General features: G+C 43.2%; 1 protein-coding gene across 5 annotated transcripts; it reads right to left on the minus strand.

Annotated features, from left to right (window-relative positions):
* Positions 1–605: 605 nt before the first annotated feature.
* On the minus strand, positions 606–10,461 carry slc8a2a (solute carrier family 8 member 2a). 5 transcript variants are annotated; one of them, XM_078286505.1, is made up of 13 exons: positions 10,108–10,188; positions 9,605–9,742; positions 8,635–8,862; positions 8,223–8,516; positions 7,633–8,073; positions 6,650–7,011; positions 5,051–5,154; positions 4,332–4,349; positions 3,866–3,877; positions 3,460–3,572; positions 2,253–2,352; positions 1,221–1,490; positions 606–1,012 (listed from the first exon to the last, which is right to left on the minus strand). In XM_078286505.1, the coding sequence occupies exons 1-13, from the start codon at positions 10,171–10,173 to the stop codon at positions 636–638; spliced, it is 2,523 nt and encodes an 840-aa protein (XP_078142631.1). In that variant the 5' UTR covers positions 10,174–10,188; the 3' UTR covers positions 606–635. The 5 variants fall into 5 exon arrangements, with proteins under 5 accessions (XP_078142631.1, XP_071754409.1, XP_071754410.1 ...); XM_071898308.1 differs by lacking the exon at positions 3,866–3,877 and having other exon boundaries at positions 8,250–8,516; positions 10,108–10,461; XM_071898309.1 differs by lacking the exons at positions 3,866–3,877; positions 4,332–4,349 and having other exon boundaries at positions 7,633–8,097; positions 8,250–8,516.
* Between the last annotated feature and the right edge of the window lie 8,992 nt (positions 10,462–19,453).

The following is a 19,453-nucleotide window of genomic DNA, read 5'->3' on the forward strand; positions in this document are numbered from 1 at the left end:
TCCAGTAGGAGCGGTACATTATACTAAACTATGCCTCTTGTCACATAACTCAACAGAGATATACAATTTTCCAGTGAGAGATATTATACAACAGCAGCTTATCTCCCAAACTGTAGATTGTAACTAAACTGTGCTCAGTTTATGTAGTTCATCTGTGTAAAAGCTGCTGTCATTGATTTCTTTATCCAGTAGGTAGGACAGGCAGCCTTGTCTGTCAAGACCAGTTCTCTGACCGAGGGTCACAAGCCCCTGTAAGCATGAGGGGAAACAAGACCAAACTTGAAATTCAGGTTATGGACCATCAGGCGTCAAGCCTGTATCAAGCAGAAGCCAGTGACTTACAGAATACATGCTGACCATTTGCCATCCTTCATCCATTCCCTGTAAGTGAAAATGATCGGTACTGTCACAATCAATTCTACTGACTGGAACTGTCCTCAAGCGGATGTGACATACAGATTTGCGCTTGTGTGTCTGTGTGTGTTTACATGAGTCAGGTGTTTTTCATGAACCATGGCAGCAGTTGTCAAGTGAAGATATGTCTTCTCAATGGTAATAAAGAGTACTGTCCAGGTGAATGTTGCCCTGGTTATGCGTGTTTGTGTGTGTTCCACCAAAGCCCCCGCCCAGCTCTCTCAGAAGCCCTGTATATGGCAATAGGCCTCCAGGCTGGAGAAGAGGATGTAGAGGAACCAGAGGCCGAACAGGGTGAGGGTAGTGAGTACTCTGGCGATCCGCGGGCCTCCCAGTTCGCCGCCTACGGACGGCCTCCGGCGCAGCATCAGCACCCCCATGCTGAGGAAGGCGAAGATGGTGAAGAGTGTGACGGAGAAGGCCAGCGAGCCGGGGTCCACGCGGAAGACCTGACCTTTGACCTCCCAGTATATGGCCGCCACGGACCAGGCCACTCCGATGCCCAGGAACACGTTGACGGCGTTGCTTCCCGTCACATTGCCCACAGATGCATCGGCGTACTGGTCCTGAGTGGCAGCTACTTTACTGGCAAAGGTATCTGCGTAAAAAAAAATTGGGGGCGAAGAAGTTAGAAGATATGGCCGCACTGTAAAAATGTCCATCCTACCAAGTCATGTAGTTTAGTATTGAGTCTTAAAATCTGACTATTAAATAAGAATGGTATATAAATGAATGAAATACAAAACTTTCTATCTCTCTCTCTCGCTCACACACACACGCTCACACACACACACACACACACTCACCAGGAATGGAGGTCCCCAGAGCCACAAACACCACAGCAGTGACCGTGTCCCTCAGGCCTACAGTGCAGCCGAAGTGGGACGCTAGGTCTCCAATAATGGCCGTTAGGAAGCCAATGACGCCGATTGACACTATAAAGCACGCCCAGCCATTCCAATACTCGGTCGGCGGCACGAAGGCAAACAAAATCTTCCAGAAAATGGACACTATGTGCATGAAATAGTCACAGCAGTTGGGCATTCGCTGCTCTTCCCCGTCCTCGTCTTCATCACCTGTTAATAGAAGACAAAGTGCGGATACATTAAACAAGGCAACAGTAAACATGTCGCCTTCTATAAATGATGCAGTCACCCTTTGGGCCAATCAGGAGCAAGCTATATAATGTAAAAAAGGTCAACGTTTCAAGTCTATAATGTATTCAAATAGATTTTGTAGGGGCGTTTGGATTGTCTGCTAGTCTTTTCTTTGTTGTGCCCTATATTAGTTGATTGTGCAAATGATGCAGTCATCCCTTGAGCCAATCAGTGAATAGATGACAAATATCACGGACAATAATGGTTCCTGGAGGCAAATTTGTAGAGCAAGGCTAGATGGATATGGCCTCCAAATGCCATGCCATTAGAACTTGCGGTTTGGGAGATATGGGGGGTTACTAAAGTTTTCAGTTTGACCTGGAACTGTAGCGCCCCCCACCTTGGGCCCATCAGTGTAATTTTGAAAATGTCAAAACACAGCAGTGAGATGCATCATTTGCACAAGTTCTATCAAAATCTCAGCAGAGATATCGCATGTGACGTACGGACGAGTGAATGAACAGACAAAGACTGAGCCATTGTCCCAAGAGACAAAATCCACAGACAAAAAGAGAGCAAAGGAGAAAGCAGAAATTCAAATTCTACTGCTAGTTAGTAGCTAGCTCCTGCTACTAGTTCAAACTATTTCTTCATTTCTTTGAAGGCTTTGTGAAGAAAACTTAAAATAAATATAACTAGTACACAAAAATGTTATGCAAATGAAAGTCCATTAATAGTGACCTGCGCTGACTGTGACCGCCTCAATGAACTGCTCTCTCCACGAGTGAGTGCCAATCACCACCGCCAGGTTAGTGTCCTTCAGCAGTTTGTCCACAGTGCTCTGTTAGAACAAACACAGTGGGTTAGTAGAGACAGAGGAAAACAGCTCATATGAATCTATAGACTAGGGCTTTGGTCAAATTACTGTCACTTCAACCCATTCAGGAATTTCTTCAAAAACAAAGATTTGAAAACCTCTTTCTTGAAAATTCTCATTATAAGCTACTTATAATGAATTTCCCCAAGGGGATTAAGTGATATCTTATCTTATCTTTATCGTATATCTTGTTATATAGGCTAGTTGAGAATGAGAGAAAGTTTTCATGTTTTTGTGATACTTTGATCTTTTCTCTTGCCCCCCTCCACAGAGAGGTCAGAGGTCAGGGTCAGTTACAGAACAGCAGCCCTGGAGCTAGTAAGCGTCTTGCTCAAGGACACTTCAGCAGCTTAAACCAGATTCTTCTCAATGATGGACAATCTCCCTAATGGCTACACCATGCTGCTGCCTGACTTGAATTGATTTTAGAACTAACTAACCGTCACATACACAGCACATATTGATGCACACACATTCTCTCAGTGCATCTCCAATCGAAATGCATGACATGCTTGAGAAAAAGTTCAGGATGTAGAAAAGGTATCTGCTAATAAATTTATTTAATCAGAAACTTGAAAACGTTTGGAAATAGAAGAGATTTAAGGAGATTAAAGTCTTATCTAATCAATCCCAGAGCACACAGCATGCTGGCAGAAACTGTACCGGGTCTAGCACTCCATTGGGAGTCTGTCCAATATGATGGGTATGATGGATGGAGGAAGCCATGGTAGGAAGTTAATGAAGCAAAACACTCATGCTGCCACTTTACACACTTAAAAAATGTGCTAAGTTCAGCACTAAGTTACATACTACTGGTCACTCAAATTTCACTTTCAAAGACAAATAATGACATTCATTTTGCACAACAAAATTCACCTCTACATCCATTTGCAGTAACACTTTAATAACACCTTTAAAATATCTACTAATAAAAGAAATTTAGCATGCATCACTCATGTCAGTGTTAAAACACAGTATATTTGTCTGGCCCTTGTATTCAAGGACATATTTGAGTATGAAGAATGGTTGGCTTACTGCATGTGTAATGCCATCCAGCACCCACCCACACACCTTAAACTCACAGGACTCCTCTATGACGACCTCCAGCCTGCTGTGCTCTCCCAGTATGGGTTTGCCCATCTCAGAGATCCTCCTGGCCTCCTCCTCCTCAGGGGTGGGGTGGCCTGTCAGGGAGCGGAGACATTACATTATTAGAGCCAAATATGTCAATGTCAGTGTATCGTAGAAGAACGAAAGCACACACATGCCCCTGTCCTCAACAACAGGTGCTGGACAGAACCTAAAACATGCAAAAGAAAAGATATCCCGCACACTGCACTCTGCTTCCAAGGTATATACATTTCATAAAGGTGCGACGTGTTGCATTTTAGCATCAATAAATCATTACCACATACATTTTGAGACATTAGTATAATTACTGTAAACAAACGAGCCCATCGCCAAGATGATTGGCAGCCTCTACTGGCTTCTACACTGTGTTTTACATTGTGTGCCAACAGGTCGCATTTCATAGGAAATCTGCTGGATTGCTTTACGGCACAAAACAGGAAGAGGGCGCTGTTCTTTTGGCGCAAACGGCTAAAGCTTTCAGGGGTTTCTCGCAATGGTGGAAGGAGGTGAAAGTAAAGCCGAAAGAGAAAACAAACACATACGGAGCGACGCCAGGGAGGGAGAGGGAGGGAGAGGGAGGGCAAGTAACAACAGCCTCTGCAACAAGAAGGAATAGGGTTTATGGGAAATTTTGAGAAACAGTAGCACTAACAATGCCGGTGTGAGATAGAGGCTACCAATCATCTCAATCATGGTCTTATTTGTTTACAATAATTACACCAAGATATAACAATTAATTTGACGATGATATGTTTATATTTAAAAATGCTACACATAGCACCTTTAATACCCAAATTTGCAAACCATCTTACCCTGGTTTAGCAGCAGTGCTGTGAAGAAAGACAGAGAAAGATTCAATACAATGACATACAGGTAGCTATTTTCAGGGCCTATTACATTACAATGAATTGAGAGAATCTGTGATGACGTCTGGACAGAGCCCATACTGTAGGTTGGCCACTTGCTCAGAACGAGCACAAAGAAAGCATCTATACAGCAAAGATACAGTCAAAAAAACCTCTGTCTCCCTCAGTAACGGTTCAGCTGGCATGGCACGCCCTTGTTGCAAGCTTTCATTCCCCCTCTTGTCGAATGAAATGAATTACATTACAAAATGATGTAATCGATTCCTTTTTACCTCCTCTAACAAGCACATATCCAATTCCTGCACCTTCCTCTTGGCACATTGAGGATGCAAGGAACAGGCAATTGATACTAAATTCATAATTGGCTGCAGCGCCTGCGCCGCGGTGAAACAGAGACAACCGTGAACGGCAGCGTGTAATCTTCGGTTACTGCCTCTGACGCAGACGCCCAGTGTTCAGCCCCCCGGTGCCGCTGCCGCTGTTATTGTTTTGACACTTGATCCTCATCGGGATATTGTTGCGGTGTGTTTGGAGTGTTTAGTCAGTGTGAATGAGAATGCTAGTTTTCTCTGACTGTCATGTGATGCTGCATTTTATTACTGTAATCACGAATATGCAAGTCGCTTACACATTAACGCTAAAATACAAAACACTGACACACTTACCAGAGATTCCTCGCTTCAGCCATTTAGGCTCCTCCAGCATGATGAAGAAGTTTTCCTGCTTCTCGTACTCCTCCACATTAATAATGCGCACTTGTAAGGTCTGACTGTGGAGATATGCAAGCATGCACACAGACACACACAGACACACACACAAAACACAGACATTTCAATTTCTTTAGCAAAGAATCAAGGGTAAACAAAATGTGATCAAAGGTAAAGTGCATAAATACAAATGTACACGTAAATAGAAAACAATTTGCACTTGAAAAGTTCCACGGAGCTCCAGAAATAATCCTCCACCACCTCCACCCCTTAAATATTTACATACGCTCTACCATCTAAATCACATCACAAGCTAAAGTGACTTAAATAATTCATCACATTGGACATCTAAATAATTCAGGCCTAAACATAGTGTGCTCGCAGGTACACACACACACACACACACACACACACACACACACACACGGGAATGGCACATGGGGGCCAACAATACACACAAGCAAAGTAAATGCCTTACAATGCCACAAATTAGCCATTACTCAAATGTGAATATCAGGAAAGTACTCGGTGAGTCTTCTAGAATTAGTTAATTTGTTGAATACTTTGATAACTTGCTGTTACGGGTGACAACTTAGTAGAGTCACAAGTACAGGTAAACACTAAATAAGGGTCACAGTATGACAAAATATAAAGAAAAGAAAAACAATAAGTCACCCCCCCCTCCTCCACACACACACACACACACACATGCACACACACACACACACACACACACACAAACACACACACCCATTATCTATCATCCTCACGTGTCTTCAAATATCCATTACTGTACAGGACCTACTGTAAGACCGTGTTACATAACAGAGTTTAGCACTAAGTGTGCAATTAGCCCATGTGCAAACACAACTTATATAGCCTGAAAATTTAATGGGAAAAGGATCTGTCAGTTAACATGGGGTGACGGGAGGTTCCCAAGCCTGATCAGGGAAGGGATTATCATTAGGTGTCAAGTCGTCAGGTAATTCTGTCTAATAGGAGTTCCTCCATCTGGAGTGGATGACTGATAAACCATAATAATCTTGCAGTGGGCTCCTTTCCTACAAGCACTTTTGGTCCAGTGTAGTATGAATATAAAAGTAAAGATAAGGAATAGCTTATTTTCTCTATTATTTAATTCCCTCGAAGTTAGCCCAGTGAGAGAATGTATAAGGATGGCTGTTTTCATTACAGGTTTCACTGCTCTCTACTCAACGACAGCACAGACAGTTATCCATTTCTGTTCTAAATCTCATGTAACAACGGAAGTTTTCTCAGATGGGGTCAGTTGGAAGAAAATCTTATAATATGGGGGTCCGTGGTCTAACATGCATCTATATGAGGGTCCCTAATATGAAAAAGTTTGGGGGCCCTTGTCTTATGTTATGTTGATGGGTAGGTACAACTAAGAGTCTCAATGCCAGGTGCTGTTTCCTCCCTAGCAATGAATAGATTAATGGAAAGTTTAATTAATGAAAAATTAAAAATCCATCAGACTCTGTGGCTCCCAAAGTCTAATTTCCCAATCGTTTCCTCAGGTTGTTGACCATGCCTCACCTGGTCTGTTCATTGGTGAATTCCAGCTCCCCCCTGGTCTCCTCATAGTCCACCCCAGCCTTGGCAGTGCCATCCTCTGTATAGTACGGCACGGCCACCGTGCCCCTGGAGCCGGAGTTCCTCATCACCGTCAATGCCAGCGTGCCGGAGCTCTCGCTCACCCGTAGCACCCGTTGGCCAAACGAGAAGATGCCAGCATGGTCATCGTCCAAGATAGTCACAGTGGCAACCAGCGGCTCCACCAGTCTGCCCTTGGGTGGAGTTCCTGTTCCTTCATTTCCAGCCTCCTCCAACCTCAGGTTCTGAAGACGCACAAAGAAGTGCTCATCCTCCTCAAAGACGTCATCATCCAAGATGCCAACCTGTAGAGCAGAGAACAATGATGGGTCACTCTCCTCATGCCTGGTTTGATACTAGTCCATGACGTTTTTAATGCAGACACTTGAAACTGACTAAAAATGACTTTCAAAATCACAGACACCAGTAACCCCCTTTTCTTGCTTGTTTGGTAACAAGGTGGTGCTGGGGTGCCATTGACATCAAATGTTGACTGTTGTGATCATTTGTAAAACTGACTGGTTGTAAATATCACAAGGTGGTGCAGGGCTGCTGTTTCACTGTATAGAGACCCCTTGAGTTGCAAGTTTACTTGTTGATTGGTTGTGGCTGTACAGTTTAATAGGTTCAGCTGAAGCATGGACAGAATTTTCTACCACATGTTAACATAGTGAGCTAACTACCAGTTAAGGGTAAAAACACAAATGAATGTTTATTATTCTTCTGATTTTAAAACCGTTTTAGTTTTGTCTGAATTAAAATTCAACTTCAGTTCTATTTCCTGCATGATTCTCAGTTCAAATTATATGAAGGTAATTTTAATACATTGACAAATTTTGAATTGACTGCAGCCCTGGAATACTTTGCAGTTCCTCTTTATAATTTAAGCTTCCTCCTTTTCACACTCCCTCTTCCCCCTCTCTCACCTTGATCTCTTTCCGGGTCTCCCCAGGTTTAAACACCAGGGTTCCCTCACTGAATTCATAGTCCGCCCCAGCATTGGCGGAGCCGTTTTCTGTGCGGTAGTCCACATAAAAAGTGTTCTGGCCTGTGCCCCCCTCGAGGATCACCCCGAGGCTCAGAGTGCCACAGTTCTCTGTGCACTGGTACTGGGCACATTCAAAGAAAATGTGGGAGCATGTGGCCTTGTCGTCCCCCTGGCCACCAGCAGCTGAGCGACGTGCGTGCTCGGCAGCATGTTTCTTTAACACATTGCCGGCACCAATCATCATGCGTGTCGCCTGGATGCGGTAAAAGGCGCGGCTCTTCTTCTTCTGAACCAGGGCGGAGTAGTTGGCCATCTCAATCAGCTGGTCCAGGTCTTTGTCGGGGTGTTTCTCCTTCAGGTCTTTCAGGATGCGGACCATCTGCCCAAGAGGGGAAACAATGGACTCAAAAAACAATACTATGGGAAGCGGACTGTCCGCTCTCCTTCAAGGAAAACGTTGACATTGAAAATATAGTCATATAATTATGATATCACACCATTCGATCTTGCAATGTGAGGCTGCGACACCATTTCTCCATGATCCAAATCTCTTACCTCATCTTGATCGTTGCCCGTCTGCACGGAGACCGTCACACCGGAGGAGTTTCCAGGGCACGAATTGCTGTCTGAGAACTTTCCGTCCATGATCACGTCAATGCCCTTGGGCGCCGCGTCACCTTCCATTTCCACCACAATGCCGTGCCTCTTGTCAGCGCGATAACGCTTGTGCATGTACTTGTAGAAGAGCAGGCGACGGTCAGCGATCCAAGCAAGGATTACACACACCGGGAAGTAGAGCAGGGTCACGAGGGCCTCCCACACCTGGTAATAAACACCCAGGCAATATGAGCACAGACTTGATTTATTAAAAATGCAGCAGTTATATACAAAACTTTACAATACACAACAAACTAGTCTGCATGAACACACACACACACACCTCTACAACTCCAGGTGAGATGACAGCCAATATGAGGTAGAGCCAGATGTAGGCAAAGATGCTCCAGAAAGCCGTGACAAAAAACACCCGCAGGTGTTTGATCTTGCGAGTCTCTCCATCAGGGATCACCCACACACACACACCAATGATCACAAACATGTTGAAGGCGGCGCTGCCCACAATGGTTCCCGGACCAAGCTCCCCTGCATTAAAGTTGTGCCCACACACCTGGCAAATTCAAACGTCAAAGGGACAAAGAAGGAAAGACAAAAATCAAACGTCACAATCTTTTGATCTGCTCTTTCATCAGGATGTCTGTAGGCTTCTGCAAATGTCTGCAGAAAGCCAAATTAAATTTTTTTAAAGATGTTTTAATGCTACCTGGAATTGAATTTAAGACCAATCTGTCAAAAATCTGTAAAAATGGGCCTGTTTCTGTCTGAATGTAGATACTGCAAGTTCTGAAACTATAAATGGGCGGTAAATGAAAAACAAAACAAGGAAATTTAAGCAACAGTTTAGCGACATGATGTCCATCTATTTTTATTAAACCAGACGCAATGAAAAGAAAACATGATTGGCATATTGTATTAACCCCAGGGATGTAGTGGAGGGTAAACTCAGCTTACCCACCTTTTTAGGACCAAAAATTCTAGTGTACATCGTAGTATGTGTATCAAACTGATGTAAGTTATAAGGATAGGGCCTTTGGGAGGAAGGCATAAATTATGATTTTTCTCAAAGTATAATTGATTTTTGTTTAAAAAATCAAAAAAACAAACCTGCAATTACAAATGAAAAAATGAAGACTTCTAATAACTACGTGTAAGACATTTTAATACTTTACTCTTTAAATTTAAATAATTGTATACATTTTCAGACTTTTTAAATTAAGCCAACTTCTTGATTATGTTTTTGTTTTTCAAATTAGATGTATGTGGGTTAAGAGGATATGAAGCCGCTTGTGTACCTCAATGACGGAAAGCAGAATCTCAGGCGCTGAGGAGCCCAGGGCCATGAGTGTGAGGTTGGACACAGTCTCGTTCCAGATTCGCACTGTAGTTACTGTCGTTTCCCCATTGGGTTTGGTGATGGTCACCTCTTTCTCCTAGAAAGACAGAGGTTTGGGAAACACTCGGTGGCACAATCTGCCCTACTGATTCACAGTGCTTTTCATAGATGGTGAGGTCACATAAGTGCCCATAATTGCAATCACCCATCTCTTCAAAATATCATAACCCTTAAAAAGATACACACATTTTTTGTCAAAAGATAAAGATGTTAAAACTGTTAAATCCACTTGTTTGCTTACACAGTAGAAACAAATAATGTGTTTACAGTCTGCATATGCCCACTTTGTTATTGTGGGTAATAAGCTTGAGAGCTTCACCTGATTAGGACACTGTTTTCATGTTTTCATGTAAAAAAAAAAACATGAGGACAAAATGGTAAAAGACCAGTCTTGAATGATACCTGAGAAGTGATGACCTCTATGGAGGCCATGAAGCGGTCTGCGATGATGGACACACCCAGGAACATGTATAGGAGGCAGACGAAGTATACGATCGCCCTCCCCGCCTGCTCCCCCAGTGGAGGGTTGAGCGGCAGCCACACCGGCAGCAGGATACCGGGTCTACACACCACCTGGCCCGCACACGTCCGCTTGCCGGACCCCGTGGCGTTACCCGGGGGCTGGGGCTGCTGGGTGCCCGACGCCCGCTCCACGACCTGGGGGCTGGAGGAGGAGGAGGTGCAGGGGTGGCAGAGGAGGAGGAGGGAGAGGAGGAGGAAGAGGACTGGGGAGGGGTGAAAGGGGAGGGGTCCCATGCTATCCCTGAGTCAGGTGGGGCCTGGGGTCACCGGGGGGAGCGGCTGGGTCAGAAGACTCTCCTGGAGAAACAGAGAAATACGTACGATTATTACCGTACAGTAGCACAAAATGACCATCACATATGTGCAGGGGGTTGATAGGGTTGTTGATCAATACCAATGACTCAGTGATTGCTTCCCTAGGTGCTGAGATTTCTGGATTTCAAAACTCACTTTCTGACCCCACTGTTTTGGAACAGAAATTCTCCACCCATTGGAATTTCAAGACACTTCCAACCCCCCCCCCCCACCTTTTTGCATTTATAACTGCTCAGCAATGAAGGACGGTGCGTGAACAAGCAACTCATTTCAGCCTAAATCACAAGTGGGGCAGAGAAGAGCATCCCATTCACCCTAATTGAGACGCTGCAGATTCACTCTATTTTCCCAAATTAATTTCAGGTTGATTTGAAGTGACAAATCAAAACTTAAGAGCTAAATACAAAACTGTCTCCTAAACATCAGTGAGTGAGTGCTTTGTCCAGAGAAAGATGGACTTACCCACAGTGGCTTAACCTGCTACGAAAAGATTTTTTCACCACTTTCTCCCCCACCAGCCACTAAGAAGAAGAAATTCAGGTCTGAGTAGTACACAGTTTACTAATGTCAAACTTTCAAAAATTCAGGCAGTTATCTCTCACAGCCACTTGGAGCCACCAAAGTGCGAAGTTGCCAAGTACAGCTTTAAACGATATCAGACCTTATAAGCAATCCTGAACCTAATGTGTGCTATGTGGAGATAGCAACAAATGTCCACACACGTTGCTGTTTTCACCTCTTCAAAAGCTTGTTGTCAAATTCTGGTCCGGAACGAAGCTCCTCCCAGTCCATCCAGTAGCTTTCCATTTTTTGAAAACTAGCTTGGCTCCTCCCTCGCTGTTTAAAAGCGGCCCTCTCCCCCTCCCATTCCTGAACATTTTCTCGTAATGGCTGAATCGATGAAGCGAGGGAGTAAACTTAGTAAACTTGCTACCTACTCCTTCACTTATCATTGTTTGTGGCACACATAACCTTCAGTGGGAGAAAAGCCTGGCAAAGCGAGACTGGTAACCGGCAAGGCTTCTCCGGAGGTATTACGTTTAGCTTAGCTATTAGCATTTGTGCATGGTGCAATGTTTGTCCTTGGCAGGCCTCCGTAGTGCAGTGGCTTTGCTGTGTGTTATTTACAAATGTGTTGCGGCTTCTGTCACCCTCTAGTGGTCAGAAAATTTTGCTTATTGCAGCTTTAATGAACCGCTGTGATGAATTAAAAACGGTTCTTACTATAGGAACCTTCTGTTGCTGTTGGACTTTGGGTTTACCTCTTAGTTCAATGGACTTAAGTGGTATTGTGAATAATTCAAGTAATCAAATTCCACAATCACCTGAGACAAAGTTGCCCTTTCCTTCCTTCCCTTACTGCTTAAGACTCCTGTGTGAAACCCTACTGAATCATGAAGTCATCGGTATCGCTTTGAGCCAACGATGAGCCACACAGTACCTGTACTGACTAATGAACACACGCATTCATACGGTTTATTTTCAGGACAGTGCTGCACAGTCAGCCAGGATGCAGATTGTTTTGTTTTCTTTGCCATAGCCACCAACACAAAGGGTTAATATTAGCAGTTAGAGTAAACTGACCCCAGTGAGTCATCTTAATTGCATGTCAAAATTACCTCTGAGAAACTAAAGCCAGGTTGTTTAGCCATGCAGCTCCCGTGGTTATCATTCATTGGCGCTAATTAGGCTGCAATGATGGGTGGCTAGTGAGACTAGGGTGAAGTGTAAAATGAAAGGGGCACAGGCGGACATTCTCCTCTGGTCGAAGCCCTTAGTTTTAAAATTAAAAACCTTCATTTTACCATCTATCATCCTTACCCTATTTGTACATTTGGTATTTCTGAAATTCAACAGCACTGAACCATGAGGCTCTCTAGTTTCAAACTTAATGTAACTAGATGTGAAAAAAGAATATGTTAGCCAAGTCTGTATCATGTGTCATCTGTCTAGACGCTGCACACATGAAACAAGTAATGCCAAGGTCCAGATCACCACTGACGTGCTGAGAAATGAAGACAGCAGATGAGGCACTCTGATATGACAGAGGACACGTGTGAGCAAAAAACAAAATTCAATGACAAAAGATTATACCTATAAACGCAAGCCTGCAACACAGCTTGTTGCGTTACAAATGAGTGGCAGTTTACATCTCAAACTGCAAAACGCAGCACGTGAACTACAAAAGCAATAAAACACCGATCAATACTGAATACTGACTAAAAACTGTGTACTGTGGGAACTAAAGGAGATGATGATGAATGAAAAGGAAACAAGAGATTGAGAATGACTATTCTATTAATTCAAGGTACTAGCTAATGTATAAGCTCAGGCAGTGTTTTTAGGTGTGAAGCACCTCATGGATCCAGAAAGTAACTCACTCACATTCATTCACTCACTCACTCACTCACTCACTCACTCACTCACTCACTCACTCACTCACTCACTCACAGTTAGCCTATCTGCCCCTGGTGGACGTTAGGAGGCATGGCAATGTCTACAGACGGCACATCACTTGAAAATCATGAATCACTTCAAAAATGTGCATCCATTGCTAGTAATTATCTAATCTATCAGCAAAAAACATTGCCGCCTCAAGCAAGCATAAAACCTTTTTCTGCGATATTATTATCATTTCAGCTTTTCTAATCCAATACATCATAACAATGCTTGGATGGAAACCTCGCTAACGAGGGTCGGTGCAACACAAGGCCACCTATGGGTAACCTCTGTCACTGTCCTCACCACCCATCACTAGGTAAGCTGCACGAGTAACCCTTGTGTGTTGTGTGTGCCACCATAACTTATTTATTAACCATTTAAGGTCTTATAACTAATCACTTAGTCATGATGTTACCAAGCATGCTGCTGCTTTCAAATAAACATGCCTTGGTAACATTTCCTTGGGATTGTTCCATATAAAAAAAATCTAACTTTTTTTTACACATCATTTCAGTTTTCGGCTGTCAAAAACTATTATTTTTATATTTATATATTTTCATTATTTTTTTATCTTTTTTTCCATCTATTTCTAATCAAGGCAAAGACATTAGGAGTTCTCAAATTAATGGAACAAGATATGTATTGATGTTGAAATGCATATTTATAACTTATCTAATTCCAGGGTCTTTACTAACAACAGAACAGCATAACCAGCATTCAAAGAGTGACACATGTACCTCAGCCGGAGTCTGCATAAAGTTATCAAGTCAGTCAGTGTCGTTGAATCAAATTAAATGGAAGGCACAATAGAGATCGACTGAATAGACACAAGTTAAAGTGTAGCAGGTGGTTTACAGTGTGAGCATGTCAGAGAACGTATGGGTGTGAATATAGCCGAGCGGCAGAGAGCTTGCGGGCTCTCAGTCCTCCCAGGCCCACCCCTCCCTCCCACTCCCCCTGCATAGGTGAGACTGCATTGTTGTGCATTGTGGGGTGAAACAGATACTGGGGTGCTGCATCTTTGATGCTGCCTGTGCTCTGCCAGCTCATTATGGGGTTGTGATTCAGAAACACAGCCCAGAGGGCCGCCGCATCGCATTTCACTTTCCAAGGCCTGCTATGGTTACCACGACCTCAGACAGAGGGCCACCTTACACCAGCGGGGGCTGTGGGGGGTGGGGGGGGCACCAAAAATAACTTCCTCACCATTCACATTTGGACAACAATACTGCACAGGTAACAGAGTGATGTGGAGCAATACAGGAGCCTGGTTAATATAACAAACATCTTGTCATTGTCGTATGAAATAATCTTATATTCAAAATGTCGATTTTTCAGGAACTAAGAGAATCAGCCTTGGTTTTACCTTGACAACCATGCATTTTTAAATTCATCCAATGTTTCATAAGCTCAAGGGTCATAATTTTCATAACCCATACTGGATCATGAAACCCTTCAATTGAAATTGAAATTAAGCGCTCAATACACAGAGACGCAAATAAAAACAACTCCCACACAAAAAGCAAAAGGGCTAACCAGATGCTTAAGCGTTTGTACAGTGATATTCCCAGGGCAGCTGCAGTAGGCCACAGGAAATACACTTTTCAAACTGCCTGTACTATCTCAACCAGTGTGTCGGCCTTGAGGACTGAAGTACCTTCACATTACAAGCTTAAGACCCAAATGGAAGAGATTTGTTCTGTGTGTTAAGTGGTGCATTTTCCTCTGGGATGGTCTGTGGAATGCAGCAGAGCCATACGAGGGCAATATTAGAGCATTAGCTAATCAAAGAGCCAGTGCTGTAAGAGCTGGATGCATTATTTATTCACGCTTCCACCTAAATATAGCAGCATATCTCTTCCTTTCATGTCACCTACAAGCTACTCTGTAGACATCATTGAGGAGACGAGGTTGATGGATTCATTATAATGGCATTAAGGGAGTATTTGCTGTAGAGAGATCCAGTAAACTCTGTGAGTTCGCATAAGGAGAGGATTTGACAGTCAGAGGACTTCCACTTCCTGCCCTACCCTCAGCAGATCAGAGCTTCCCTCTGCAGTGATATCTACTGAAGTCCACTGATTATGCCCCAGGAATCATCTTCACAGGGAACCCAAATGTCTAGCTGTAGCTTAAAAAAAAACACAGGGAAAAAAAAACTTTCAAAACCAGTTCCAAAATTACAGACCTCTTCCAAAAAGTTCCATTTCTTGCACGCTAAAAGGTAAAGTTGAGGGTGGCTAACTGCATCAAAAAATCTCACACTGCTTTCTTCCAACTCATTCTTATGCAATGGGGCACGGGGGTCGCGTGGCTGTTGACAGGTCCGTGGTCTCCATCGCCTCTTAGCTGCACGGGAACATCGAGCTCATCTCCCCTTACCGCCTCCAACACGGTCACTGTCTGTCAGCGCCACCGATAAGTGATTGCCTCGGATTAACTTACACTGATAGGAGCGCCAGCAAAAAGGGAGTTAGCACCTTTTACCGTTTAATATTTCCTGCCCGTACGCCGACGGTGGGGGAATGTCAGAAGAGGGATGCTCATCCTGACGAGCAGAGCGTTCAGGTGAGAGGGCGAGACAGAAATGGATATTTAAAGCTTCCATAACGGGCGATAAACTGGAGAGGGAGAAAGGGCTGGAAACTGACAGCCGTCCTTTCTCACTTTACAATACAATGAAGAAATTTGGGCATTTTCCCAAAATTTGATACGTTACAATAGCCTACAACTAACAGCTTAGAATACCTCTCTGCATAAATCATCTGTTACAAGTTGGTCAAAACTCATGTGGCCAAACTAATGATCTCATTACCATACAGCAATTGTACTTTGTTCCACAACCCCAAGTTTCCCTAGTAGTCTAGCCATAGTCTTGTTCACCACTAGTAATGCCACATTAGCACCAATGAATCGCATCCCTTTCCAATATGGCTTTGGGCCCAGCTGTCAGACTTGGAAGGGAGGTGATAGACAAACGGACACAAGGATTCACTTTTCGTCGGCTCAAGTGGAGGGTTGGTTGTGTTTACTCATTTGCCAAGGGATCTTCCAGGTGCCAAGTAGGTACCAGGTACTAGGCAGAATGAGAGAATATTTGCAGAGGGAAAGTAACCACCAGTTAGCGACCTAGTGAGATCTGGGGATCCAGTTCACTCAGAGTTTGACGTACTCCACTTGGTTTCAGCTTTGTTCAAATGTGTAATGACACTGAAGTACAAAGTGTTGCTGTGTAGTCCAAAGAGGTAATGTATGAAGACTGCATGAATGTTGTCCAATAAATGTAAAGCTCTCTACAAACTGCTGAGAACTGAAGCAGAAACTCTGAAGCAAAAACTTGAGATAGACTACATTTTTTTCATGACATGCGGATCTTGTCATGCCTTGACAGCTCAGTCAGAGGCAGGGACCCAGGGCCTGATTCTGTACCACAACACACACATCTTCCTCCAATCACCATCCATCATCAACAGGGAGAAATTGCCTTGTACATTAACTCGTAGGCTGGTTGCCAAAGATCACCTTTCCAGGAAGTAAGCCCTATGCACAGGTAAAGCAATGACATGCCATATATCAATTTCACAGCCAACCAATCAAAACCAGTGCTTGTACTTAAACTTAAACCTGGAGCTACCCAGTACATTGCCAACATTCAGAGAACACATGCGGCACTCATTAGACACATCAGTAGAACACTGTTGCACATTTTTAAAAAGAATATTTCTTCAGGCTCTTATGGCTGGATGATTCGTAAAATCCCAAATCAACATGTTAATTCATGCCAGAGCCCCATTAAGTCATTTTCTGCTGACCACTACAATAAGACAAATGTGATATCCTGATGTAACCTTAATTCTGAATGAAAGTCTGTAATGTATGTGGATGGTCTCATCTGTGGGTCAAGTAACGCAAGATGTTACATGCATAAAGTCCAAGGACACTGTTCAGTGTGCAGGGATGACACTGTAAGGCCACAAACGCATGTAGTCTACAAAAACTATTAAAGGAAAACATGGAAGCATTAGAGTATGCACAACTTGAAATCAAATGCAATGGACTGTTCTGAAGGTTTTATGACAGACTTGGAAAATAGAAAAGGACAAATCCACACTGGACTTGACCTGACTTTAGAAGTAGTTTTCTACAGCTAGAAACAGATTTTTGATCCTGCAGGGTTCATTCCATCCTTAACTATTTGTGTAAAATGTCTGTTCCAAGAGAGGGAGCATAAATTACAGCTGCAATATGGAACTTTTTTTAACATTATAATAATAATAAATAAGTGGGCTATATTATATATTATCAGTATTCATAATTCATAAACAATATCTTAAAGCTACTGTGGGTAGGTTTCATGTGTTGACATTTTGTTTGAATTCAGAAAAAGTAATCTCCACGTTGGGTGAATGGGTTAATGAGTAAGATAATCAGAAACTTGGCAATATTGGCAGTGTCATTACTCTATTTTCCTCTCAAAGTAAATTTGGGTATCTGACCAATTGAGGTTAACTAGAGCAGGAGAGCTTCGGTCCTAGTTGTCAATCGACTGTTGCTCATTGCCGCTGGCTGGGTGGGGAGTGGAGGGAGGAGAGAGCGGGGCTAAGTGCGTTAGTCTTCCTGTTTTCCTTCAAACGTACCTACCACGGCTTTAAAGTGGTTATGCCCAAGGTCCTCTTTTTGCACTGTACTACCCACAGATCAAACAGTGTGTCCAGTACTGTGACGTCTTTTTCCTTAGATTTTCTGTTGATGAAGTTTGAGTTTCTGTAGGTGGCGCGCTTTTCTTTGTCCGTTCAGCCATGGTGGCTATCACTGCTCATGCTAACTACCCAGTTCTTCTTCTATTGATTCCAAACAAACTGCTGTTGCTGCTGGACACGTAAAACGCATCACTTCCTGTGCGCCAGAGGAATTTTCCCGGAAAGACCTACCGGACACCCGGTGTTTACATCAGCAAATGTAAAAGCTTTCATGAACTGGGTATAGGTTGAATCAATTGTGTTATAAGAATAACAAAACAGACATTCATATGAAAATCCATGACATTTTCATTTGCATTCATTTTATCAATGGAGGATAAACAAAGTTTCTGTTCTGTCAGGGTCACGAAGCACTGGTTGTTCATTGATAGCTCCCTCCTGGCCCAAAGGCAACATCATTACTTATCACCCTTTGTTTCTCCTAAAGTGGTCAATGTTTCAGGAGGGAAAAGATGCCAATGGTGGTGTTGGAAGCATTTGGAGGGTCAGACATAAAGACTTCAGACTGGATCTTAGACTATTTTAGGAAAAGAAGAAGAGCCCAACTCAAATTAGTAACATACAAAGGGAATTACCCCAACCGCCTTCTTTTCCAAGTGGGATTTCACAGACTCCACCTCCAAACCATCTTCACTACTTGGCAGCCTTTCACGCAAAAAAAAAACACATTACAGCACAATGACATCCGTTCAAGTTACACACAAATCATGGCAGTTAGACTGTCTCTCTGTTTGACCGTCTCTCTGTTTGCAGTTAAACTAAAGAAAGGAAAGAGATCCATCCCTTTAATAAGTAACGGCGGGCTTTGGCTAGCTGCTCTATGCACCTGTCCAGGAACCAGATGAATCACAGAGGGTAAGATAATCCATCTTCTGGTCCCGGTCACACACATACAGACAGACAGACAGACAGACAGGGAATGGGCCAAACCACTGTTGTGGCATTTATTACCCTTTTAGAAGAGAATGTCTCCAAACACCATTATAGTGTTTTGAACATAAGAGAAACAGCGCTACTAAAAAGACTTAGAAGAAGAAGACTGCAAGGTGTTTGCAAAGGAATTGAAGTCAAAGCCAATTACAGATGTCTTAATACACTAAAGGCGCTTTCCATACCACAGAATGCGCCTCAGCCCAAAAGCCTCCACTTTTTGAATGTGAAAGCCAGCGGACTTCTTTGGATTGAACATAATTCCTCCTCTACCTGGATCTCATTTTGTTCCTGTCTGAAAAAAAGAAAGAAATGTGCCTGGCTCTTATTTCTTTACCTATCACCTCTGTATAATACATGATCATTCTAGGGACACAGGATTATTTGTTACATCTATTGTCTGTTGTGGTTTTGGCCCTTGCACTCCTTACCAGCGGTTACTTGTAATCTTATGGGGTTGATCTACTGTTACATTCATTGTAAGCCACTCTGGACATGAGCATCTGCTAAAAAATGGCTATGTAAATGTGAACAATTTGTATGTGGCCATTAGGCAAAGAAGTAAACATAGGACTGCCCTCTCCCTTTGTGTCTTGTTTAACGCAACAGAACGTGTGATTAGTGATTTGCCTTTCCTCCAGCCTTTTAACTGACAAAGAAATTTGTCTGTTCTGCTTCATGACTTGCTTGTAATTTTATTTGGTTGTTTGGCGTGTGTTTTGATTATTTTCCCGTTCCCACACTGTGTTGGGTTTCTCTGCCTCTGCGATGTATGTAAC

The sequence above is a fragment of the Centroberyx gerrardi genome, chromosome 11 (genome assembly GCF_048128805.1).
Source record: "Centroberyx gerrardi isolate f3 chromosome 11, fCenGer3.hap1.cur.20231027, whole genome shotgun sequence".
In the NCBI taxonomy this organism is placed as follows: Eukaryota; Metazoa; Chordata; class Actinopteri; order Beryciformes; family Berycidae; genus Centroberyx; species Centroberyx gerrardi.